The sequence below is a fragment of the Thalassophryne amazonica genome, chromosome 20 (genome assembly GCF_902500255.1).
Source record: "Thalassophryne amazonica chromosome 20, fThaAma1.1, whole genome shotgun sequence".
Lineage (NCBI taxonomy): Eukaryota > Metazoa > Chordata > Actinopteri > Batrachoidiformes > Batrachoididae > Thalassophryne > Thalassophryne amazonica.
The window spans coordinates 61,074,738-61,102,419 of record NC_047122.1 but is presented as its reverse complement, the minus strand read 5'-3'; the positions used below and the strand labels follow the sequence as shown (position 1 = coordinate 61,102,419).

Sequence of the window (27,682 nt, the reverse complement as noted above, 5' to 3'; positions counted from 1 at the left end):
ATAGTGTGGATCAGGGGTGGGCAACTTGTTCCAGAAAGGCCCAAGAGGGTGCAGGTTTTCTTTGCAGCCACTGACTCCACCAGGTAATTTCACTGATTAGCTGATTCCATCTCCTCAAAGTGATATTAATCAGTGAAATCACCTGGTGGAGTCAGTGGCTGCAAAGAAAACCTGCAGCCTCTTGGTCCTTTGTGGAACAAATTGCCCACCCCTGGTATGGATGCAGCCACGACAGTTCTTGCTCCTAGACCTGATGTGACAACAATGGGAAAGATTTGTAACCCTGAATTAAAGACAGTTCCATCTGCTGATCACTCAGTCGTTGTATTAAAGCTGTATGAAGAATGTAACACGCATCAACAAATCAAAATACCTACCATAATTCTCTAAGGACCAAATGTTACTTAGGGGGAGGGTCCACTAGTCCTAGGGTCCACTGTTCCTAACTTCTTTATCTTATTTGATGGCGTATATTACAACCCCAAACTGATTTTAAAGTTCATTCTAACCTTTACCCAAACCCCTAACCAGGACTAGTGGACCCTAGGACTAGTGTACCATAGGACTAGTGGACCCTAGAATGCAGACTAGTGCACCGTAGGATTAGTGGACCCTAGGATTAGTGGACCCTAAGATGAGGACTAGTGCACCATAGGACTAGTGGACCCTAGGACTAGGACTAGTGGACCATAGGGCTCATGGGAAGTTCCCGGTACTTAGTCTGTCTGGAGAAAAGCTCAGAAACCTCACATAGTTCGATAGTCATTTTTTTTCAGGCAGCATGTAAAATTACCTGAAGATGTGCAGTTATGATTTTCTAAGTGAAATTGTAACTCGTGTTTTTTTAAGAGCATTATAAATCCCGTTGCTACACTTTAAGCACTCAGCTAACGCTCACGTGACTTCTAGCATCGTGTTATGTGACGCTAGTGAGTCTTCATGTTAACGTTATCCCATTAGCATCTCATTATGTGATGCTAGCAAGATTTCAAGACACATGAATGATTAAAATCATTATGAATTACTGCTTTAAGGCACTCCCCTCACTCAGGAGGTTGCTTACAACGGAGGCACTCAGCTCATGCTAACGTTAGGTGCTGTGTCAGCGTCTTAACATAAAACCTAGCATCAAGCTAATCAGACAACATATATAAAAACTGTAACTTAGTGCTGCAACACAATGGCAGCTTTTACCATTTGTGAACTGCAACTGGATTAAATATATATAATTTAGGAATGTGTTTCTCAGTATTTTGCTAATAAATGCTTGAAGGAAAGACGAATGAGTCAGCAGATTTTAGCCAAATTATCAACTCCATCCATCCACCCATCCATTTTCTTCCGCTTTATCTGGAGTCGAGTCGCATGGGCAGCAGCTCAAGCAAAGCCGCCCAGACCTCCCGATCCACACACACCTCCCCCAGCTCCTCCGGGGGAACCCCAAGGTGTTCCCAAGCCAGCCAAGAGACGTAGTCCCTCCAGCGTTTCCTGGGTCTTCCCCGGGGCCTCCTCCCGATGGGAATGTGCCCGGAACACCTCTCCAGCGAGGCATCCAGGGGGCATCCGGAAAAGATGCCCGAGCCACCTCAACTGGCTCCTTTCGATGTGGAGGAGCAGCGGCTTGACTCCGAGCTCCTCCCGAGTGACTAAGCTCCTCACCCTATCTCTAAGGGAGCGCCCAGCCACCCTGCGGAGGAAACTCATCTCGGCCACTTGTACTCGCGATCTCATTCTTTCGGTCATGAGCCAAATCTCATGACCATAGGTGAGGATCGGAACGTAGATCAATCGGTAAATCGAGAGCTTTGCCCCCCTACTCAGCTCTCTCTTCACCACGACGGTCCGATACAGCGACTGCATCACTGTAGATGCTGCACCGATCCGTCTGTCGATCTCACGCTCCATCCGTCCCTCACTCGTGAACAAGACCCCGAGATACTTAAACTCCTCCACTTGAGGCAAGGACACTCCACCGACCTGAAGAGGGCAAAGCACCTTTTTCCGGTCGAGAACCATGGCCTCGGATTTGGAGGTGCTGATTTTCATCCCGGACGCTTCACACTCGGCTGCAAACCGCCCCAGTGCATGCTGAAGGTCCTGATTTGACGAAGCCAACAGAACCACATCGTCCGCAAACAGCAGAGACGAGATTCTGTGGTTCCCAAACCAGACCCCCTCTACACCCTGGCTGCGCCTAGAAATTCTGTCCATAAAGATAATAAACAGAACTGGTGACAAAGGGCAGCCCTGCCGGAGGCCAACGTGCACTGGAAACAGGTTTGACTTACTACCGGCAATGTGAACCAAGCTCCTGCTGTGGTCGTACAGGGACCGGATAGCCCTTAGTAAAGGACCCCGACCCAGTACTCCCGGAGCACCCCCCACAGGGTGCCCGAGGGACACGGTCGAACACCTTCTCCAGATCCACAAAGCACATGTGGACCGGTTGGGCAAACTCCCATGAACCCTCGAACACCCGATGGAGCATGTATAGCTGGTCCAGTGTCCCGCGACCAGGACGAAAACCACACTGCTCCTCCTGAATCCGAGGTTTGAGAAATTATCAACTCATATTTCATAAATACTATTACTAAAGAAAACTAGTAAATAGCTACTGTTATTGGAAATATTTTATATACTTCTGTAACCTATTTTTCCAGACTAGAGTAGTTTTAAGTTCCTGTTATAAGCTGTCACAACTCGTCTTCAGCTTTCATTTTGAAGGCTTAGAACAGAAGTGCTATATGCGGTGTAGTGTAAGTGATTTGACGGGGAGCGAAGTCCACTTTATTCCTCTCTCCGTCAAAGCCATCTCTGCATACATCACTTCCGCTCAAAGCCTTCAAAATAAAAGCTGAAGACATGAGTTGTGGTGGCAGCTTATAACAGGAACTTAAAACTACTCTAAGAGTAGTTTTCTACTACTCTAATTTAATTTAATTAAATTTAATTCACATTTATCTATTTTTATTTGGGGGAAATTCTACCCTCGTCCACCAGATGGTAGCATTTCCACACACACGTCTCGGAGGGCAGCGTAATGACAGTTTATAACAGGTTCTTTCTCAGCTGACCTGATATCCGTTCAGAAGTGTATCCAGGAAACTTTTACCGATCGCTCTGCTGCACTTAACTGAGCAACAATTCAGTCTTCATGAATAACGGCTGCAGAATTCTTCTAATAATGTTGCACAGACTAAGTTGCTCCACATGCTGAGTGCCGTCTGTCCGCTCGTTTCCGAAAGCTGACGGATATTCACCGAGCAGCGACCCGTCGCCGCCGCCGGCTCCTCCCGTGCCCCCCTCCTCCTCCCCCTGCCGCCCGCTACAGTGACGCTCCCCTCGGCTGCACTCCGAGGAGGAACCCGGTGCTCCCCGTCTGTTCGCTACCCCAAGATGGAGGTCTGCAGATGGCACAGCTAGTGTTTAGGAGTCACCGCGAACCTCCGTGTGTGGCTTTAATGGCGCTTTTGTCTGGACCGAAGTGATTTTTTCCCCCTCTGTCTTTTTGCCCTTTTCGGGAAGGAACTATACTTTGGAGATACTACGCTGCCGGTTTTGGTTACGGCAGTCATGAGCTCCGGCGAAGGAGCGGAGGAGACCGAGAGGGATGGCACCGACATAGCGCCGTTCTTCAAGACCGGTAAAGCCGCTAATGAGTGTCAGAGATCGGGGTTTGAGCGTCACCGAGAGCCGCTCTTCTTCCAGCCACATTGTTTCCCTTCCCTGTTCTATTACTGTGGAGCCATTAAATCATAGTTCGCTTAATTTCACGAACCGACAGAATAAGGAGCCGTTATTAGAAATCACCCAGCGTTGATTTCTGGAGTGTATTTTAGACACCAGGACAGATAGCTGCTGGAGTAGTGAGGCATTGCTAAGCTAGAGCGCTAACGTTAGAGTTCCATCCTCGGACATTGTAGATTTTTTTTTAACAGCTGGTTCTAATGTTAACCGTGCTTTTTAAAACTTCGCACTCGTGTATTTTTATTAGTTATTACTCTTCATTTTCGTGTTTTACTTAGTGTTAGCAATTCATTTAATCACTTAAACCCTTCGAAATGATGATTGGACATTGTAGCCCAAATGTGGAAATTAAATGTAGATTTCAGTATAAATAAGTGGTTTAAATGGAATAGTAAAGTTCTGGTTTTATTTTATTTTTTTTAAGCAATATGGTTATAGACTTGACGGAAAAGTGAAAATAAGCACCTTAGACTTGTCCGATAATGCACCCAGTGTATTAACTAGTTATCAACATTAGCTTCCTTGCTAGCTAAATTAGCCAATAAGCTCCTGTCTGCTTCAGGCTAAAATTCTAGCTAGATTAGCATTGCGAGCTAGATGACAAAAGGTGGGACAAAAGCTTATCGATGGGTTAAAGACAAACGGCAGTGTTGTGTGTTTTTGGTGAATTCGTCGTTTAGTTAGCTCGCTGTTTGCTGTTTTATGTACTGTCACAGAAAAAACCAGCAGAAGCAGGAAAGCTATGTAAACAATACACGGCGTGGCACAGCTCAGGGTGTGCACAGTGCAACAGCCACCCAGGCCAAAAGGCAGCCGTTTCTCAACATGCTCTGTCTGCGCTTTGAGCCACAAAAAAGTAGCAACTCCTTTCTTTTTTTGTCTGGATAGCTGCTGTTTAGGTGCGCGCAGGCCAGTTTGTCACATAGATCTGAGATTGTGGACCTCTAACATTAGCCTAGATTGCTTTCATAGGCTGCAAAGTTGACACTGAAATTGATCTCAGAACCTTTTTGGGGTCCTTCTATGGTTTCCATTGGGAACCCAGATACCAAGGGCACATTGTGTACATTTATTTTGTAAATCCTTTATCCCATTATGTGCAAAATCTCTTCAATCTTCAACCACTTATGCAAAACCGGGTTGCGAGGGCAACAGCTGCAGCAAGGGACCCAAAACTTCCCTTTCCCAGGCCAAATTAACCATCTCTAACTGGTGGATACCAAGACGTTCCCAAGTCAGTGTGGAGATATAATCTCTCCACCTAGTCCTGGGTATTCCCTGGGGTCTCCTCCCAGCTGGATATGCCTGGTACTTTAATTTTATGTTGGTCCTTTTTGTGGCATTTTGGAAATATGTTCTGTACTGTACACAGGGCGGTTGTGCCATCTGGTGTTCAAGAGATGAAACTTCAGCCACTGACCCAACAGTAGTCTCGTTTATCTATAAAGTCCATGCATTTTTTTTTCAAGACCTGCTCTTTACGAAATGTACTGTAATTTTAGGTCCCATTTCTTTCCATTTTGCCCCCTTTTCGTAATTATCAGTCTCCATTTTGTCCATTTCGTATTTTAGTATGGTCCCTCCCAAAATAATCACTATAATCCTGTCCTCAACTGTGGTCATGAGCTTTGGGTAATGACCAAAAGAACAAGGTTGCAGATACATGCTTTGGAAATTAGGTAATCTTGCCTTACACTCAGGGAGAGGGTTGGGATCTTCAGTATCCAGGATAGACTCTGGTTTCACATCAGAAGTAGCCAGTTGAAATGGTTTGGGCATCTGGTGAAAATGCCCCCTGATTGTCTTCCATAGAGAAGTCTTCCAGGCCTGTCCAACTGAGATGTGGCCCTTGGGAATACCCAGGTCACATTCGAGGTATTATAGCTCCCATCTGGCTTGGGAATGCCTTGAGATCCACCAGGAAGAGTAGGAGAGGTGGCAGAGGATGGGGAAATGTGGAAGGAGCAGTTTGCAGCCACCATGACCTGGACACAGAAAAACAGCAGGAAATGAATGAATGAATTAAATCTTCTTTGTCTTTCGGCTGTTCCCGTTAGGGGTCGCCACAGCAGATCAATCGTTTCCATCTCACCCTGTCCTCTGTATCTTTCTCTGTCACACCAACCACCTGCATGTCCTCTCTCAGCACATCCATGAACCTCCTCTTTGGTCTCCCTCTTCTCCTCCTGCCTGGTGGCTACATCCTCAGCATCCTTCTCCCTATATACCCTGGGTCCCTCCTCTGCACATGTCCAAACAATCTCAGTCTCGCCTCTCTGACTTTGTCTCCAAACCGTCCCACCTGAGCTGTCCCTCTGATATGTTCATTCCTAATCTTGTCCATTCTTGTCACTCCCAAAGAGAATCTCAACATCTTCAGCTCTGCCACGTCCAGCTCTGCCTCCTGTCTTTTTGTTAGTGCCACTGTCTCTAAACCATACAACATACCTGGTCTCACTACTGTTTTGTAAACTTTCCCCTTCACTCTTGCTGATATTCTTCGGTCACAAATCACTCCTGCCACCTTTCTCCACCCACTCCACCCTGCCTGCACTCTCTTCTTCACCTCTCTACCACACTCTCCATTACTTTGAACAATTGACCCCAAATATTTAAACTCATCTACTTTCACCACTTCTACTCCTTGTAACTGCACTATTCCACTGGGCTCCCTCTCATTTACACACATGTACTCAGTCTTGCTTCTACTGACTTTCATTCCTCTTCTCTCCAAAGCATATCTCCACTTCTCCAGACTAGACTCAACTTGCTCTCTACTCTCACTACAGATCACAATGTCATCTGCAAACATCATAGTCCATGGGGACTCCTGTCTGATTTCATCTGTCAACCTGTCCATCACCACTGCAAACAAGAAAGGACTCAGAGCTGATCCTTGGTGTAATCCCACCTCCACCTTGAATGAGTCTGTCATTCCGACTGCGCATCTCACTGCTGTCACACTATTCTTGTACATGTGCTGCACTACCCTAAAATACTTCTCTGCCACTCCAGACTTCCTCATACAATGCCACAACTCTTCTCTTGGCACCCTATCATAAGCTTTTTCTAAGTCCACAAACACACAGTGTAACTCTTTCTGTCTTTCTCTGTACTTTTCCAACAGTATTCTCAGAGCAAACATTGCATCTGTAGTGCTCTTTCTCGGCATGAAACCATATTGCTGCTCACAGATCTTCACCTGTTTTCTAAGCCTAGCTTCTACTACTATTTCCCATAACTTCATGCTGTGGCTGATCAGCTTTATGCCTCTTTAGTTACTGCAGCTCTGCACATTACCCTTGTTCTTGAAAATAGGAACCAGCACACTTCGTCTCCACTCCTCAGGCATCCTCTCACTTTCCAAGATTTTATTAAACAATCTGGTTAGAAATTCTACTGCCATCTCTCCTAGACATTTCCATGCCTCCATTGGAATGTCATCTGGACCAACTGCCTTTCCACTCTTCATCCTCTTCATAGCTGCCCTCACTTCTTCCTTGCTAATCTCTTTTACTTCCTGATTTACTCTCACCACATCATCCAGCCTTTTCTCTCGCTCATTTTCTTTATTCATCAACTCTTCAAAATATTCCCTCCACCTTCTCAGCACACACTCCTCACTTGTCAGCACATTACCATGTGCATCTTTTACCACCCTAACCTGATGCACATCCTTTCCAGCTCTGTCCCTTTGTCTGGCCAATCGGTACAAGTCCTTTTCTCCTTCCTTACTATTCAACTTCTTGTACAGCTCGCAATATGCCTTTTCCTTTGCTTTTGCCACTTCTCTTCTCGCCTTACACCGCATCTCCTTGTACTCCTGTCTACTTTCTTCATCTCTCCGACTATCCCAAAACTTTTTCGCCAACCTCTTTCTCCTTATGCTTTCCTGGACCTCTTCATTCCACCACCAAGTCTCCTTGTCTTCCTTCCACTGTCCAGATGTCATACCCAGTACTGCCCTAGCTGTCTCCCTCACCACATCTGCAGTACTTTTCCAGTTGTCCAAAATTGCTTCCCCTCCAACTAGTGCTTCTCTCACCTGCTCGCTAAATTTCACACAACAGTCTTCCTCCTTCAGCTTCCACCATCTGATCCTTTGTTGAGCTCTCACTCTCTTCTTCTTCTTTACCTCTAAAGTCATCCTACAAACAACCATCCTATGCTGTCTAGTGACACTCTCTCCTGCTACCACCTTACAGTCTGTGATTTCTTTTAGCTTGCATCTCCTATAAAGAATGTAGTCCACCTGTGTGCACCTTCCTCCACTCTTATATGTTACCCTGTGCTCCTCCCTTTTCTTAAAGTAGGTATTCACCACAGCCATTTCCATCCTTTTTGCAAAATCAACTACCATCTGTCCTTCCCCATTCCTATCCTTGATACCATATCTACCCATTACTTCCTCATCACCTCTGTTCCCTTCACCAACATGCCCATTGAAGTCTGCTCCTATCACCACTCTTTCATGCTTGGGCACACTCTCCACCACCTCATCTAACACACTCCAGAAATCTTCTTTCTCCTTCATCTCACAACCTACCTGTGGGGCATATGCACTCATGATATTCATCATCACCCCTTCAATTTCCAACTTCACACTCATCACCCTGTCAGACACTCTCTTAACCTCCAACACACTTTTAACATACTCTTCCTTTAAAATGACCCCAACACCATTTCTCTTCCTGTCCTCACCATGGTACAACAACTTGTACCCACCGCCGATGCTCCTGCTCTTACTTCCCTTCCACTTGGTCTCTTGCACACACAATATATCTACCTTCCTCCTCTCCATCATATCAGCCAGCTCTCTCCCTTTACCAGTCATACTACCAACATTCAAAGTCCCCACTCTCATTTACACCCTTCTAGTTTTCTTCTTCTCCCGCTGTTCGTGGCAACATTTTCCTCCTCTTCTTCGTCGTCTTCGCCCAGCAGTAGCCCAATTTCCACCGGCACCCTGTTGGGCAATAGCACCGGTGGCGGACGTTGTTAACCCGGGCTGCGACCGATCCGGTATGGGAATTCGATTCTGAGTCTGCATAGTTGGGTTGGCTTGTTTTATGGCGGATGCCCTTCCTGACGCAACCCTCCTCATTTATCCGGGCTTGGGACCAGCACTCAGAATGTACTGGCTGTACACCCCATGTGGCTGAGTGAATGAATGAATTAAATAAAATGGCAATTCCTGGGAGAATGCATGGGTATTTATAGATCTTTAGCATAAAAATTTTGGTTATCTCATGGGATCTGTCAGATAAACCTCCCAACTCAATTCATTGACTGCAGGCAGGAACATGCACTTGATTACATACAGTTCACTATAGGAGTATCACAGTTCAGTTTGAAACATGGTTGTACCAAGGCAACTCTCACCCAAGTCAGATCGCACCTCTCTAACAGATAACTCGCACTTTCACCGTTGTACTAAGTGGACAGAGCTAGCTACCAATTACGACGCATCAAACCACAAGCTGACAGTGCGCTGGGAAAAAAAAAAAATACACCCTCAGATTTACTGTATCCATTCCATGTTTCACCATATATCATACACTGGTAGTTTTGGGCGAAAATGTGAGTGATTTATTGCCAGGATTATTTCACAAATATAACTATGATATCAGGTTAAATTTCGACTTGACCACACTGAATTTGTGAGTTGACCAGGAGCTACCCATGATGCATTAATATATTGTGTGTGAGTTGTCTGGAAATCTTTCAAGGTCATGGTGTGGTACAAATCACGGTGCATTGCTGTCAGGTTTCCTCATGCAGGTGTAGAACACATTTCATAATATTAAAAAGATGTAATATCGCAAGTAATGTTCACCAGTTGGCTTGAGGATCTACAGTTTCCACATCCTGAACATTCTGTTTAAAGTTTTTACAACCCCTGGCAATAATTATGGAATCACCGGCCTTGGAGGATGTTCATTCAGTTGTTTAATTTTGTAGAAAAAAAGCAGATCATAGACATGACACAAAACTAAAGTCATTTCAAATGGCAACTTTCTGGCTTCAAGAAACACTATAAGAAATCAGGAAAAAAAATAATGGCAGTCAGTAACGGTTACTTTTTTAGACCAAGCAGAGGAAAAAAATATGGAAACACTCAATTCTGAGGAAAAAATTATGGAATCACCCTGTAAATTTTCATCCCCAAAACTAACACCTGCATCAAATCAGATCTGCTCATTAGTCTGCATCTAAAAAGGAGTGATCACACCTTGGAGAGCTGTTGCACCAAGTGGAATGACATGAATCATGGCTCCAACACGAGAGATGTCAATTGAAACAAAGGAGAGGATTATCAAACTCTTAAAAGAGGGTAAATCATCATGCAATGTTGCAAAAGATGTTGGTTGTTCACAGTCAGCTGTGTCTAAACTCTGGACCAAATACAAACAACATGGGAAGGTTGTTAAAGGCAAACATACTGGTAGACCAAGGAAGACATCAAAGCATCAAGAAGAAAACTTAAAGCAATATGTCTCAAAAATCGAAAATGCACAACAAAACAAATGAGGAACGAATGGGAGGAAACTGGAGTCAACGTCTGTGACTGAACTGTAAGAAACTGCCTAAAGGAAATGGGATTTACATACAGAAAAGCTAAACGAAAGCCATCATTAACACCTAAACAGAAAAAAACAAGGTTAGAATGGGCTAAGGAAAAACAATCGTGGACTGTGGATGACTGGATGAAAGTCATATTCAGTGATGAATCTCGAATCTGCATTGGGCAAGGTGATGATGCTGGAACTTTTGTTTGGTGCCGTTCCAATGAGATTTATAAAGATGACTGCCTGAAGAGAACATGTAAATTTCCACAGTCATTGATGATATGGGGCTGCATGTCAGGTAAAGGCACTGGGGAGATGGCTGTCATTACATAATCAATAAATGCAAAGTTTACGTTGATATTTTGGACGCTTTTCTTATCCCATCAACTGAAAGGATGTTTGGGGATGATGAAATCATTTTTCAAGATGATAATGCATCTTGCCATAGAGCAAAAACTGTGAAAACATTCCTTGCAAAAAGACACATAGGGTCAAAAAATAGTCCGGATCTTAATCCAAGTGAAAATCTTTGGTGGAAGTTGAAGAAAATGATCCATGACAAGGCTCCAACCTGCAAAGCTGATCTGGCAACAGCAATCAGAGAAAGTTGGAGCCAGATTGATGAAGAGTACTGTTTGTCACTCATTAAGTCCATGCCTCAGAGACTGCAAGCTGTTATAAAAGCCAGAGGTGGTGCAACAAAATACTAGTGATGTGTAGGAGCGTTCTTTTGTTTTTCATGATTCCATAATTTTTTCCTCAGAATTGAGTGATTCCATATTTTTTTCCTCTGCTTGGCCTAAAAAAGTAACCGTTACTGACTGCCACAATTTTTTTTCCTGATTTCTTATAGTGTTTCTTAAAGCCAGAAAGTTGCCATTTGAAATGACTTTAGTTTTGTGTCATGTCTGTGATCTGCTTTTTTTCTACAAAATTAAACTGAATGAACATCCTCCGAGGCCGGTGATTCCATAATTTTTGCCAGGGGTTGTATATTGCATCTTGAGCAATTACATTTAAACCATATGTCTGAACATGACAATATAAATCATAGTCAATGTTACAGACCTCATTGTTTTGTACAGTGCTAGCCCACGGTTCCGTACATGTAAAAATATTGTTTGGTTTTCTTAGTTAGGTACATTAAGTATTTAGTCAAACCATAGCCACAGAATCTCCCCAGGTCCTGGGTAGCAAACACCCAGGCAGAGAACTGGTCCATCTTCACTACACAAAGGAGCCGTTAATCTGCAGCACCCATGTGAAACATGGGAATACCCTTGGCCTCATCCAGTTGCTGGGGTCCTCAACATGGGTGCACTTGCATGCTTAATCAAACATATACCACATGGCCAAAATGTTGTAGTTGTTTGGACAGTGCCACAAATTTAAAAAAAAAAGAAAAAATGTTTTGTCTCTCTACATTGTCACAATGGGATTGTAATGAAACCATGAACATGGGGATGAAACATAGACTTTCAAAGGGTTTAACAAAAATATCACAGTGAGAATTGACAGCCATTTTTAATGTAGTCCCTCCATTTTCAGAGGCCATAACTAATCGGACACACTAAATATCAGGATTATAGTTGATATGAATCATCGGTTTTACAGACAGTTTTCTTAATACAAGTCAGGGGATGGATACATGAACATTTCCAATTCACTGACTATGTCTTGCACCTTATTTATGCCAATTATTAAGCTATAATGCATGATAAATCTGCCTGGAGTAGGGAGGTTTCAACAACTGAACATTTGTAAGAGTGTGAAGATACAAAGGTAAGAGTGAAATAATTAAACTGATGTTATTTCTAACATTAAAACTGAGCCATCGTAAACTTATTCATAGTTAGACTGATTCAGGGATCCATGTATCAGTGTAGTCATATCAGTTGCTTTAAAATTGGTAATTGATTGTGACACTCATATAAAATAGAATAATTGAGAATGTGGTACAAGTCAAAATTTAGAATTTTCTTTATAAATGACAAATGATTGATCATTGATGATCACTTTTATGTACTTACCGTGTTATGCTTAACATTTCCCCTCAATACAAATCATCACTACAAATGTGTCTTATTTTGATCATCCTGACAAATATGTCAAAAATGTAAGGACAGAATAGTATCAGTTTTTGGTTGTGATGTTGATATGGCTGGCTGGCTAGTATTGTGTGTTCTGTGGGACCTGAGGTGTGTGGTGTCAAAATTATTAATTTCATGTCTAGGGATGGGTATTGATAAGGTTTTATCGATATCGATGCCATTATCGATTTTGCTTATCGATCCGATTCCTTATTGATTCCCTTATCGATACCTCGTGAATTTTGTACTAAAAGTAGGCTTTACAGGTTTTATATGTATTTCCTTTAGTCTTAAAGTAAATAAATATGAGATTAGTCACTGTATCCTTGATCTCTGGACATAAATAAAAATAAACAAAACTGCGTTTCGCTTTGAAGTTATTAATTCAGACTGAATTCTAACATTCTATCTTGACTTGTCAGAGAGCCACGCAACGTTTGGAGCTGTGTGAACAGAACGGAGGATGATTCTCGTTTCTTTGTCGCAACGAGACAGGAGACCCAGTTAGTAACTTTAATCCGCACAAAAGTGAATCACAACTCATATTCAGGGATGAAAGTGATGAAAAACAAAAAAAGCTGAAACCCAAAATTACCCCCCAACACCACCTGCACAAAAATGTTTGAATTTTAGAAGCTCTGAAATGCAGTCTGGGACTATTCCAGACAATAAACTGGAGTGAGCGCAGCATCCATTTAGGTGAGAAAAAAAAAATACAACTTTCCTTATTCGGATCCATTCCAGTAGTATTCTGCTCCTACTAGGATGCAGCAGTTTTCTAGTTTGGCAGATAGTTCTGGAGGAAATCACTGAAGAAATTAACAAATTGAAAATATGGCTTGACCGAAACAAACTGTCATTAAACTTAAATAAGACAGGGATGAAATGGAGGTGTGAGAGTCACTCGGTGTTCACAGGAAACACTTATTTATGTATGTATTTATTTATTTATGTTCATTGTTAATTGCTATTATACATTTTCTGTTTGGTTTTCTATTCAGGTTCTTTTTGTCTGTTTCTCTAAAATTGTATATAATAATCATTAGATTATTAATATATAAACAAAAATAAATTTAAGGAATATTACAATTTGAAAACAAATGCACCCGAACGTGATGACAGCTGCAGTTGCTAAATGCTAACTTTTAACATTGAAAAAGCCATAGACATGCTAACGCATTAGCATCGCTCCCATTTTTAAGTTATAAAATACATCTATCAACTGTTTCAGAAGACCATAACAGGTCGGTTTAACATAGAAAAGGTAAATAATACTCACAGACGTATGCTCTTTAGGGTTTTAGCGGGGGAAAATTAAGCGAAAGAAAGAAATAAACAAAGCAATCGACTGAAGCATTGCTTCAGTCTGCGAACCACGCTTCGATTGGTTCAAGGTTCAAAGCAAAGCCGCGCTGCAGAAAAGTTGATTAAGGACCCGCTGCAGGGTCTGTAATCAGTGTAGAGAAATGATCATTTTCCTGACAAACACCCGCCAAAACAACGGCCACTCTGAAGGACCGATAACAGAATCGTTAAGCACAAAGCTTATTGATGTCGGTGGATCGAATCATTTCTTAACGATACCCGGAAGGAACCGGTTCTCGATACCCATCCCTATTCATGTCTTACTGATGGCCTGCCTAAAGCTTTTGCATCTAAACTCTGTTCATTGTCTTTATGTAACTTGGCAGTATTATGGAGGCAAAGTGTCTGAGGCTGTTTGTGGAAATAAAGTCAAGGAATTGAGTTTACATGCAAAAGCAAAAGTTTTAGGCAGGCTATCTGTAAGACATTAAATTAATAATTTTGACTTTACAGGTGGAACAGAAATTTTGAAGTACAGTTCAAAGAGAATTAACAGTGATGAGAATGCAGAGCGTTGCCATCCAGCCTCTGGCTCCTGTAGTTGACAGTCTTGTGAGATAACAAGCCACAGAGGGGAAGTACAGAATCTCTGCTGGGCTGATTTGCTGGCTTCCTGTTTGAGAGACAGACGTACTGCTGTATATATTTTATTTATGCTGCACAGCTGCGGTCTTTGTTCTTCACTATTTATTGGAAATTTTCCTGATTTGGTGTCAGATTTTAGTTTGAAGATTTGCTGTTTTGGTGAAATAAGACCATCTGATGCATTTTACGATAATTTTACCAAACTGTGACTTAAACTTCAAATTAAATTGGAGAGAACCAATGGTCCAGATAATTGGCTTCCCACCTTTAGTTTTCTAGCAGGTCTTTGGATTCAAACTCTGAATTAACAGTGAAAGAGAAATATTCTGTTTTGTTTTTTGGATTAAAGAAATACACTCAAGATCAGTGCCAATATTTGTATCTGGTATTGTTAGATGTGAAAAAATATTGTAATGTTGATTGTCAGAAAAGCATCTATAGTAGGTTTTAGGTTGGAAGTAATTTTTTGTAATTACTCCAATGTAGTTACAGGTACAGATGGAGATCCTGCCTACATTCCTATATTGCCCAATCATGTCAAATCAATCACTAATGTGAAATATTTGTGACCTTTACCTAAAGTTAATGGTTGTGTAACCATTTGTTCAATGCTTGCACAGACTGGGTGTTGGGTAAGGTTGTGAAGTCCAGTATCTGAGGTGAAGGTTTCACTGATTTTCATTTTGCGGATGATTGTGTGATCATTGTGGAATCAATGGATGCCCTGGTTGCAGCACTTGAAAAGCTGAGTGACGAGTCAGTCTGTCTGGGTTTGCAATTGTCCTGGGTCAAGACTTAGATCCAGGCTTTCAGTGCACTCGTTCCTGTTCCTGAACTCAGCAATCAGAAATGTATCTGTAGAGAGATTCACTTATCTCAGCAGTGATACTTAGGTCTTTGGGTCTGTTACCTTTGAGATCAAGAGATGCCTTGAAGAGATTATGAGGTTGTGATGCCCCTGGAGACAGAGGTAATTCTTGCCTTGCTGTATGGTTGTGCGTCTTGGATGCTGACCAAGAACCTAGATGTGTTTGATGCTCTGTCTGTTTGGAGGATCCTTTTGATGCCTTTCGAATGACTTTGTGTCAAACACATAGTTGCTTTGGGAGACAGATGAGGTGTAGTCGTGTTTGCATTGTGGCCTACAGCACTATGGACGTGGGGAGGTAGTTCTCTAGCCATGATCCAGCTACAGTTCTGTAGACCCCAGCAACTGGAAAAGACCAAGAGAATGGCCGCATATCACCTCACTTGTATGTAAAGGTCTAGTTTTAGAAAGTGTGGATGGACTGGTTGTCTGCCTTGGTAGTTGCTATCCAGGACAGTTCCATACTTTAGTCGATAAAGCAACATGGATAAACAAGGAGGCATGTATTAGCGGTGTCTGTGAGCAGGAGAAGCACTATCTGTAATCTGGTCACCCTCCATCTACTTAAAGAGGAATCAATGGACTCCTTTCCTCAAAAGCCACACCTCTTCCTGCCACACTCATCATAAGTGGTGGTACAATTCTGAGAGATGACTCTGCTGTACTGCCTCAGGGGGCCTGCTACTTTAAGCAGTTGTACACTCAACAAAATATAAACGCAACACTTTTGGTTTTGCTCCCATTTTGTATGAGATGAACTCAAAGATCTAAAACTTTTTCCACATACACAATATCACCATTTCCTTCAAATATTGTTCACAAACCAGTCTAAATCTGTGATAGTGAGCACTTCTCCTTTGCTGAGATAATCCATCCCACCTCACAGGTATGCCATATCAAGATGCTGATTAGACACCATGATTAGTGCACAGGTGTGCCTTAGACTGCCCACATTAAAAGGCCACTCTGAAAGGTGCAGTTTTATCACACAGCACAATGCCACAGATGTCGCAAGATTTGAGGGAGCGTGCAATTGGCATGGTGACAGCAGGAATGTCAACCAGAGCTGTTGCTCGTGTATTGAATGTTCATTTCTCTACCATAAGCCGTCTCCAAAGGCATTTCAGAGAATTTGGCAGTACATCCAACCAGCCTCACAACCACAGACCACGTGTAACCACACCAGCCCAGGACCTCCACATCCAGCATGTTCACCTCCAAGATCGTCTGAGACCAGCCACTTGGACAGCTGCTGAAACAGTCGGTTTGCATAACCAAAGAATTTCTGCATAAACTGTCAGAAACCGTCTCAGGGAAGCTCATCTGCATGCTCGTCGTCCTCATCGGGGTCTCGACCTGACTCCAGTTCGTTGTCGTAACCAACTTGAGTGGGCAAATGCTCACATTCGCTGGCATTTGGCACGTTGGAGTGGTGTTCTCTTCACGGATGAATCCCGGTTCACACTGTTCAGGGCAGATGGCAGACAGCGGGTGTGGCGTCATGTGCGTGAGCGGTTTTCTGATGTCAATGTTGTGGATCGAGTGGCCCATGGTGGCGGTGGGGTTATGGTATGGGCAGGCGTCTGTTATGGATGAAGAACACAGGTGCATTTTATTGATGGCATTTTGAATGCACAGAGATACCGTGACGAGATCCTGAGGCCCATTGTTGCGCCATACATCCAAGAACATCACCTCATGTTGCAGCAGGATAATGCACGGCCCCATGTTGCAAGGATCTGTACACAATTCTTGGAAGCTGAAAATGTCCCAGTTTTGCATGGCCAGCATACTCACCGGACATATCACCCATTGAGCATGTTTGGGATGCTCTGGACCGGCGTATACGACAGCGTGTACCAGTTCCTGCCAATATCCAGCAACTTCGCACAGCCATTGAAGAGGAGTGGACCAACATTCCACAGACCACAATTGACAACCTGATCAACAAAGTTTGTCTAAAGCCCATTGCAACAAAACGCAGCCGCACAATAAACTTATTCCAACATCTAAAACAGAGGCATGCAGCTGCGTGGGAGAAATGGCACACTTTACAAGGGGAATAAGAGCGCAAACTCCCGCTAAAAAGCAGCTTCCTCTGGTGGAATCATTTGCCTAAGTGTGGCTATACTAAAATATGAAATGGAGCGAAATGGAGCCTAATAATCACGAAATGGGGGTAAAAACTAACGAAATGGGGCAGATTGACCCAGACTGACTCCAAATATCACCCCAATAGAGCACTTCGCTCTCAGACTGCAGGCTTACTTGTAGTTCCTAGGGTTTGTAAGAGTAGAATGGGAGGCAGAGCCTTCAGCTTTCAGGCTCCTCTCCTCTGGAACCAGCTCCCAATTCAGATCAGGGAGACAGACACCCTCTCTACTTTTAAGATTAGGCTTAAAACTTTCCTTTTTGCTAAAGTTGGGGCTGGATCAGGTGACCCTGAACCATCCCTTAGTTATGCTGCTATAGACTTAGACTGCTGGGGGGTTCCCATGATGCACTGAGTGTTTCTTTCTCTTTTTGCTCTGTATGCACCACTCTGCATTTAATCATTAGTGATTGATCTCTGCTCCCCTCCACAGCATGTCTTTTCCTGGTTCTCTCCCTCAGCCCCAACCAGTCCCAGCAGAAGACTGCCCCTCCCTGAGCCTGGTTCTGCTGGAGGTTTCTTCCTCTTAAAAGGGAGTTTTTCCTTCCCACTGTTGCCAAGTGCTTGCTCACAGGGGGTCGTTTTGACCGTTGGGGTTTTTACGTAAATATTGTATGGCCTTGTCTTACAATATAAAGCGCCTTGGGGCAACTGTTTGTTGTGATTTGGCGCTATATAAATAAAATTGATTGATTGAAATAGGATTCAATTTATTACTTTTATTGAATTATTTTTAAGTGAAATGAAGGGAAATGGGGACTGATAATAACAAAACGGGTAAAACGTAACGAAGTGGAGCAGACTGACTGCAAATATGATTAAATATGATTCCATTAATGATTTTTATTTAATTATTTTTAAGCGAATGAGCAAAATGGAGACTAATAATAACAAAACAGGGGTAAAACGTAACGAAGTGGAGCAGACTGACTGCAAATATGATTAAATATGATTCCATTAATGATTTTTATTTAATTATTTTTAAGCGGATGAGCAAAATGGAGACTCATAATAATGAAAAGGGGGGTTAAATGTAGAGAAATGGAGCAGACTGACTCCAAGTACAGGGCTGGATCCAGAGTGAAAATCTGACAGATGCATTTTTGCCAAATGATAAAATAAAAATCGTACGCGTCTTGTTATTCAATAATCTTCATTCTTTTATTTTATTTGTGTATCACATTGCTGTGGAACTTCCCTATCATTTAACAATAATAAGTTTTTAGAATTTTGCAGAATTTATTTTTTTGCTCCAGAAGAAAAGTAGATCTGCAAATTTACTGTTTAGTTTTTAGAATTTTATAGAATTTATTTTTAATATTTATTTGCTCCAGAAGAAAAAACATAGATCTTCAAATTTACAGTGTAGTTTTTGGAATTTTCTAGAATTTATTTCTAATAGTATTTATTTGCTCCAGAAGAAAGATATAACTACCAATTTACAGTGTATTTAAAATATGAAGAAAGTTCTGTGTGTCAACAATGATTTAATTTCTTTGATTATTGGAAAGTGTCCTATGCCACGTGACTGAACGGGTGCCTTCGTTTGGATACATGTATTTAGTAAATAAATAAAATGTTTTCCGATCTGAAAGTTTGTGTGTGGCATAAATACACTTAAACCAGGCATACTTCCATGATGATTTATGGATAAATTAAATACTTTAACAATCAATGGCATGTCCGATATCGTCGGCAACAACAATCGACAGTGACTGAGCGAGTGGGTTTTTTTTCCTCTAAGTTTCGGCCATCGATCGACTTCCGATTTTAGTTGGAAAACCACCGAAAATGTAATTTCAGTCATCATAGAATACCTTTCAAACCACACTATTGTCTTAAAACTATTTATAAACCACTCACCGTTTCTTTCTGAAATAAGCGCCCAATTTTCCTTCCACAACAACTTTTTTCCTGGATGCCATGATCATCGACTGGACCGGACTGACGCTATGTTTGTTTTGATCCGGTTTGAATTTTCCTGTGTGTGTACACCTGCGCGGTGCATTGTGGGATCAAATCAAAAGCTGTGTTCACCGCAGGGACACGTTCGGCACTATTCGAAATTTTTTTATACCAATGACGAACGATGTGTAAAAAAATCTGACTGATGGAACTGTATCAGCCCAAACCGGTCTGGATCTGGGCCTGAAGTGTGATTCAATTAAGTAGCTAAATGGGATGAAATGGGGACTGATAATAAGGAAATGGGACGCCAGATGCCGCACCTGCCCCTACTACATTGAACTGAGCACATCTCACAAAAAAAATAAAAGCTAAGCCGTTAAATAAAAGTAATTATTTGGAGTCATTCTGGTTCACTCTGCTCCATTTCATTACATTTTACCCCCATTTCGTGATTATCAGTCCCCATTTCGCATTTTAGTATGGCCCGTTTTTGATAATGCTGCGTTTACACATAACGAAGACAAGTCACGAATGCCACGAAGTACACATTTTTGGCCACTGATCACGAATGTGATTATTCGGGGCAGAGGCGTCAGGTGTCCTCAGGAACTGCTGCAACCTGTTACCACACATTACAATTAATGGCATGTGTTGCAGGAGAATTATCAGGAACCATTACGCACGGTCAAGAATAGTGTTCCGCGTTAGCGAGTAACAGCGCATCGTTAAGTTCTGTCACATTGTGAACGAGGTGAATTGTCTCCACACACACACCCATATTCATCCAACCGAATTCAGATGGCTCCAGTTTTTCAGAAGAACTTTGTGACTGCATGCGTAGTTGGGCTCTGTGCCATGGAGTGGCGCAGAGAGGAGGAGGAGGACAGCACCAGATGTGTGGCTTCATGCGGCTCTCGTCTGGCACATTTTCCCAAATATCAGGCACAAGAAGCAGGTGGAACACCTGCAGGAGCGCGCTGAAGAGCACTGGAATTTGACTTTTAGCCGACTTGGTGTCAGCAATCAAACTGAAAGTTGTGCAGCAGGGTTTAATTGTGCGCGCGATTCTTCCTCCGCCGGACTGGAGGAGGTGCAGAGATGTCTGGCAGCACGTGAGTCTGCTCTCGCTCCTCTGGTCGCTCAGACTCATTCTCCCGCTCATCGGTTACAACAGCAGGTGGAACACCTGCAGGAGCGTCCTGAGGAGCTTCAGCAGGAACTGTGGAACGACATTTGGAGCTGAGTTTAATTGTGCACATGTGACAGAAAACTGATCCGCAGTGAAATGTGACACTGCGTTACAAGTCGTGTCAAAACTTGATAGTTTACGTGTCACTTCGTAATAACGCGTGACAGTTTGGGCTCCAAGAATCATCACAGGAACCACTATGAATGTTGTCACGTTCTATTAAGGATCAATACTCATCAGGACGGATCAATACGCTCAGTTGCAACCTCCACGACGTGAGACGAAATGAGGGTGGTGTGTGACATTTGTGGAAGATTTTTTGACAGGCAAAAACATGCTCCATGAATATCAAGAATATCATGCACCAACACGCACTATTAAGAAACCTAGTCAGATGCGTTAAGTCACATTAAGAATGTCAGGAATGTGTCACGAATGACAGAAAAATGACATTCGTAACGCGTCCTGGTTATGTGTAAACGCACCTTTAAATAAAAGCAAAACTAGTTTTGAGTTATCTATATCTTTAAAAAAAAGTAGGGGGGAAAAAAATCGAAAGTCAAATTTTTTCTGAAAAAAATTGACCTTGAGTTAAATGTTTTGTCACTTTGTCTCAGTTTATGTAAATTTGTTCTCATTTACTGTGCGGCAGCCTGGGTTGGAGTGTGTTTGCTGTGTGTGTGCTTCAGGCAGCAGTGTGTTCTGACTCCTTCAAAATTATGTTGACCTGTATGGTGGGAAAACAGTTTTGTTGTCAGGTGTGAAGTTGCTCATTAACAAAGCATTTTTGTTCCACAATATAGCACGCTCTCCTGAATTCTTCAGGTGTCCTAATCAGTTTCTCCAGAAATTTGTGATGCCAAGATTTCAACAAATAATTAAACCAATACATCTGTATCATCTAGCTCTATATATCAGTTACAAAATCCTAAGAGTTATAAAGCTGACTCCCATGTGGTTTTACACAACGTTTTGGGCATGAAATGTTAAATCTTAATTAAATTTTAATTAAATTTGAATTGTTGTTTGCCCTCTATTTTTTTGCCATCTGACTTCTTAATCTTTTCAGAAAAACTGAATTGAACTTGAAAGTACTTACTTTTTTATCTGTGTGCAACTAAAACTCATTGATTAAGGATTATAAAAGTCATGAAGAACTCTATAAAGACTAAAGCAATACCCAATTTACACATAATTCATAACATTTAACTGGCATTAAGTTTTTTGAACTGATTAGCTCAGTTCATTTCTTGATTAACTATGTAATACCTCTGTCAGAAAGGGTGTCAGGGCCTATCCTTGATGATGACATAATGGCATCATAAGGGGCTTGGGGACCTTTCTCAACCACCCTATTACACACAGTAAATTATTATTTTTCAGATATGGGGTTGCAGAAGGCTGTATCTATTGTTCCTGAGTATTAAGCATTACAATATGGGTCATTAAAAGGCTGCATCTGTTATGGTTCCTGAGTAATAAGCATTACAGATAAGGAGAAATTTATTAGCCTCCCCCATGAAAATTAACATTTTCTTAAAAAAATTCCCAAGTATTTTTTTTTAACAGAGCAAGGAATTTTCAACACAGCCTTTCTAAATATCCTAGTTTATTTTGGATGTTTACATTATTTTACTTCGCACACAGAAACAAAATTACTTCACAAAACCCAAAAATTGCCTCAGTGGAAATGATTAGCCCCCTGATGCTCATAGTCAGTTGTGTGTCCTTTTGCTGGATAACAGCCTGCAGTTGTTTGTTGTAGTTTTCAACGAGTCTTAGGGCCCCTTCACACATAGAGCATATATGTACAACTCAGGGCAACTCGTGGCAGTAGAGCTCGTATGAGCGCACCACGAAACATCGCGCCGATGAGCAGGCCTGCATGATGCCAGTGCGACGGTTCGTGTGCGCGACGGTGTCTTTCGAGCAGGAACACAGTGCGAGGTGCTGCAGCTGCTCACACTGTGTTCTATGGGATGCGGTGCACCACATTGTGCTGCTGATGTGGAGGAAAATAAAATAAAAACCAGCTGTATAAATTAGTGAATATCACTGGGTTGATATAAATAATACATTAAAGGGGATGCAGTACAGAAGCCCGCGGTTAAATAACCCTGTTTAAATAAAAAGGAAAAAAAAATGCCATGGGATTCAAATCCATACACTCTGATTACCAGACGGAAACTTTACCACTGCGCTGCAATCACTGTCTTGTAACAAGAGTGTGAAATGGCTAAAATCAACAAGCAGATTAACGTATTTTCTAAAAAAGAAAAAAAAGCACTGTGATAACTGACCGAACTGCATTTGGTATGGCGTATTTCCTCTGATATGTGACTGAAAGTGGCATATTTGTGGCACTATTGGTTTGTCCTGGTCCTGTAGCGCGCCGCTCACAGCCTGACACGCGTGTCCTGTCAAATGTGACATTCAGATTGCTTGCTGCATGTCCAAATGGACTGATGGTCCATTTCTCCTCCCATCGCAAAAGCGATATATGTTTTTATGTATTTCCACACACGCACCTGTCCGTCAAAACACGAGACATGTGCTGCAGCTGTGATGTCCAGAACCGGAGATGTCTCAACAGCTGTGGGAAGCCAGCCACGCCCCCTGTCCTGTCAGGGCACACACCAAGATGTCACTCTATGATCATATGGGGATGCCTTGCCTGCAGGCAGAGGCGGGGGCGCAAACCACATGCACAGATGTGTTGGGGGGGCGGGGGAGCATGCAAAACACACGCACGTGTTGTGGGGGGAGCCAATACTCTGGCATGCCACATTTGCACTCGGCAACTTCACAGTCGTGGGGCACTTGTTGTGGCAACAGGTATACGAGGCGTTAGAAGCAGCTACAATTTTACATGTTTTGCATACGATTCCTGCTTCATGCGCCTTGTATGCACAAATCGACCCAAATTCGGGGCCTTAGACACATCTTCTGAGGAATCCCAGCCTGGTCTTCTGGCATGGACCTTGGTCTTCAGTTCACTCCACAGATTTTCAGTGGGATTCAAGTCAGGACTTTGTGCAGGCCAAGTCAGTAATGTTCATTTTGGTCTTCTGGAGTTAGTGTATCTTTTGGGTCGTGGTCGTGTTAGACAGCGCGACGACCCAAACCCCATTTGCTGCTGACTGCTTGAGATTTTCTTTGGAATCTTCACATATTGTTTTTTTTTTCTTCATGATTCCTTCCACCTTGAGGAGATTCCCGGTTCCAGATGCACTGAAGCATCTCTACAGCATTAAGCATTAGCACCCGTGTTTCACTGTGGGGATGGTGTTCCTTGAGCTATATATCTCTCCCTTCTTTTTTCAAATATAAACACCATCTCTCTGGCAAAGAGCTGTAGTTTAATCTCATCTGCCTAAAGGACATTTGTCCTTAGCATGCTTCAGTCAGGCTTGAATGTGTCTGATCTGCTCAAGTGGAGTTTTTTGGTCTGCAACCTCGCATTTCATTCCTGTCCAGGGCTCTAATGATTGTCTCCTTTGAGACTACAATTCCTGATAGCTAAGTCATTCACTCGTGTCTTGGCAGTTGTTCCGTGGTCTTTGGAAAGAAAACTAGTGAGAGATGTGTCTTGAGTCTTTGAACTCTTTTGCTTCATACCTGTGCCGGGTTTGTTCTGTACTGTGTGGCCCTCTGAATTTCTTAATGACACTTCTCATTCCACTTCTTGACACTTGGAAATTCTATGATAGCTTCCTGAACTGATGTCTTTGTTTTGGCATGATGCTTTCTCAAGTAACAGCTCAAACCCTGACTGAGGTTTTTATGCTGTGTGTACATTGGAAGATAACCCTCAGTTTTTAACTTGAGTTTACAACATTTTGAGCATTACAGATTTAAAGTACATCATTGCACAACAGTGGTTTGTGCTATGGTTCAACAAAAAGGTCAGTTCGTAAGGGTTCATAATCATTTTGACCCTGGTAGTTTTTGGGTTTTGTGAAAGAATTTTGTGTCAGTGTGCATTGTGAAATAAAGAAGGCACCCAAAATAAACCTCAGATGTTTAGAAATACCTACTTGCCTACATTCACTGGCAGTCATAGCTTTGCAGTGGCCCATTGTCCCACAAGACCTCCAGAAATCTAGATTAAATAAAGAAGACTGCAGCATAAAATAAAGTTTACATTTCTAACCTACAGAGTTAACAAAAATTTTTTTCTCACAAAGTTCATGTTTTGTTATTTGTTATTTGCGTAACTGGATAATGACGACAGAGGAATATTGACTAAAGAGTAGATATTGCACTGTTATCATGACTTACATTAATAATAAGCTCTGTAGATTCTTGATCTTTGTGACATGTAGTTTTTTCTTTTGTCATACACTATGATATTATGAATCTGTGATTATGGTTGATGGCTATTTGTAATATACATTATCATACAGCTCAAACTCATTTCTTTTCATAACCTCCTTTCAAACGGTCGCCAGTGAAATCTGAGTTCGGGGTTGGCAATAAAGTAGCAAATCTCATCTTAAAAGCAAATCTTAATACCTTCTCAGACAGTTGTGTCCAGCATGTTTACTTGTGTCTGAACTTAAACAAGTGCTACTGCTACAATTACTACAACTGCTGTTATTAATACTGCAGATTCTCCTTTAAATTCACATAAAAATGCCACATCTAAGTGGTGATTAATAATTTTATTTGGTTATTAGCTAAAAAATATTTCTTACTTAATTGTATTTAAGTTTTATCTTGAAATAGTGGTCATGCTGTGAAATACTGGTCGTCAGTGCCTGAAGCCTGAGTATAGATATCTTACCAATAGCTTTTGTCCAGTAAGCAGTTTGAAAGGTTGTGTGTCACGTTCTTTCTCCTCATTGTTTTGCTGTTGAGCTTCTTCCCCATAAATCTGGGAACCTTGTTCTGACATGCACAGGTTTGAGTGTCTTGCCATGGGTTATGTTTTTTCTCTGCTCAACTCCCTCTCTTCCCCCCATCTCCAACTTCATCCTTGTTTGCCCCCCCCCCAACTCAGTATTTTTTTAAATTTCTCATTACCTTTGTTTCATCCCCACTGTTGACGTACCTGCCTGTCATGTGAGTGCCCCACATCTCTTTCTGTTTTTACTCTGTGGAGTTTGATAGCATCAGAAGTCTTTCCTCATGAATAATGGACAGCTATAATTATAATAATAAAAAGGAGCTTTATGTCATCTCATTCCACTGTCTCCCAGACTGGAATTAATATCGAGACCTCGGAGAGCATAACAGGGAGTTTTATTGAATCAGTTTGTCAATCATTAGGTAGCTCCACACCGCGTCTTTGGTTGCATTGAAGACTAAAGGCCCCCTGACACTTGCACGACTTTGATGCACACACTGTGTCATGCAGAGAGTAATCTTGTCGTTAACAGGGTGTAGACTGAACTTGAAGGGGCGCCGGTGCGTGCAACTGCGCAAAGAGAATTTGAAATGTTCAAAAAAATCTTTCACGCATAAATGTCGTGCAACAATGTGAAGTAGTAGTGAACGTGCACGATCTACTCGTCAACACTACATGCACCTTGTCAAGTCGAGGTAAGAAGAAGTGAACAGTGTGAGTGACTGCATCAGCGCACCGCATCAGAGTGCAGCTCGTCTGAACGATTATAATGAGATGTTAAATGTCTTGAACATACTTTTACAGCTACACACAAGAAGGAAAGAACATGCAACTGTTTTACCAAGCCATTACACTATAAATATGACAAATAATTACCTTTTAAGACGGCTCCAAATGCGTTCTCCACCTCGTTCAGCACACGCACGAGAAAGCTGCAGGTTGAGTGGTCCTCTGTGAGTCCGGAAGCGATTAGAGCTGTTTTCTACAGCCAACTCGAAGAGAAAATTATTAATACATACGAAATAATTGTTTTTACAGACGCAGCATCCAGCGCACAGCGCATGGCAGCCAGTGGAACCAAAGCGCGGCGTCCAGCTGGGAACACAGCGGGTGGGATCGTCACGACAATGTGTGTGCAAATGTCAGGGTGCCTTAAAACCCTTTCACATGTGCGTTGCATCCTTGAGCATATCTAGACATCACCTGGAGGAGCTGTATGTGAGGATACAAACGTCCAAATCAATCGGATTACAAATGAAATGTACAAAAAATCATTGTACCATCCGCTTGAGCCCATGTGTGAGTTGCACAAGTCCAGAGGATTCACAGCGAAAAAGTGGGTGTATTAATGATGTTTGCATTCAGCATCACTGTTATATTTTCTCTGTGTCTGAACCCAAGACCTCATATACACTCAACAAAAATATAAATGCAACACTTTTGTTTTTTCTCCCATTTTGTATGAGATGAACTCAAAGATCTAAAACGTTTTCCACATACACAGTCCCTCAAATATTGTTCACAAACCAGTCTAAATCTGTGATAGTGAGCACTTCTCCTTTGCTGAGATAATCCATCCCACCTCACAGGTGTGCCATATCAAGATGCTGATTAGACATCATGATTAGTGCACAGGTGTGCCTTAGACTGTCCACAATAAAAGGCCACTCTGAAAGGTGCAGTTTTATCACACAGCACAATGCCACAGATGTCGCAAGATTTGCGTGCAATTGGCATGCTGACAGCAGGAATGTCAACCAGAGCTGTTGCTCGTGTATTGAATGTTCATTTCTCTACCATAAACCGTCTCCAAAGGCATTTCAGAGAATTTGGCAGTACATCCAAACAGCCTCACAACCGCAGACCACGTGTAACCACACCAGCCCAGGACCTCCACATCCAGCATGTTCACCTCCAAGATCGTCTGAGACCAGCCACTTGGACAACTGCTGTAACAATCAATTTGCATAACCAAAGAATTTCTGCACAAACTGTCAGAAACCGTTTCAGGGAAGCTCATCTGCATGCTCATCGTCCTCATCGGGGTCTCGACCTGACTCCAGTTCGTCGTCGTAACCAACTTGAGTGGGCAAATGCTCACATTCACTGGCATTTGGCACGTTGAAGAGGTGTTCTCTTCACGGATGAATCCCGGTTCACACTGTTCAGGGCAGATGGCAGACAGCGTGTGTGGCGTTGTGTGGGTGAGCGGTTTTCTGATGTCAGTGTTGTGGATCGAGTGGCCCATGGTGGCGGTGGGGTTATGGTATGGACAGGTGTCTGTTATGGACGAAGAACACAGGTGCATTTTATTGATGGCATTTTGAATGCACAGAGATACCGTGACGAGATCCTGAGGC

General features: G+C 42.4%; 1 protein-coding gene across 1 annotated transcript in view; it reads left to right on the top strand.

Moving 5' to 3' along the window:
• Positions 1-3,334: 3,334 nt before the first annotated feature.
• Positions 3,335-27,682, top strand: part of LOC117501582 (triple functional domain protein-like) — a 218,478-nt gene continuing 194,130 nt past the window's right edge. The window contains 1 exon segment of the mRNA XM_034160494.1: positions 3,335-3,643. Within this exon segment, the coding sequence (XP_034016385.1) occupies positions 3,574-3,643 (70 nt within the window). The 5' untranslated portion in view covers positions 3,335-3,573.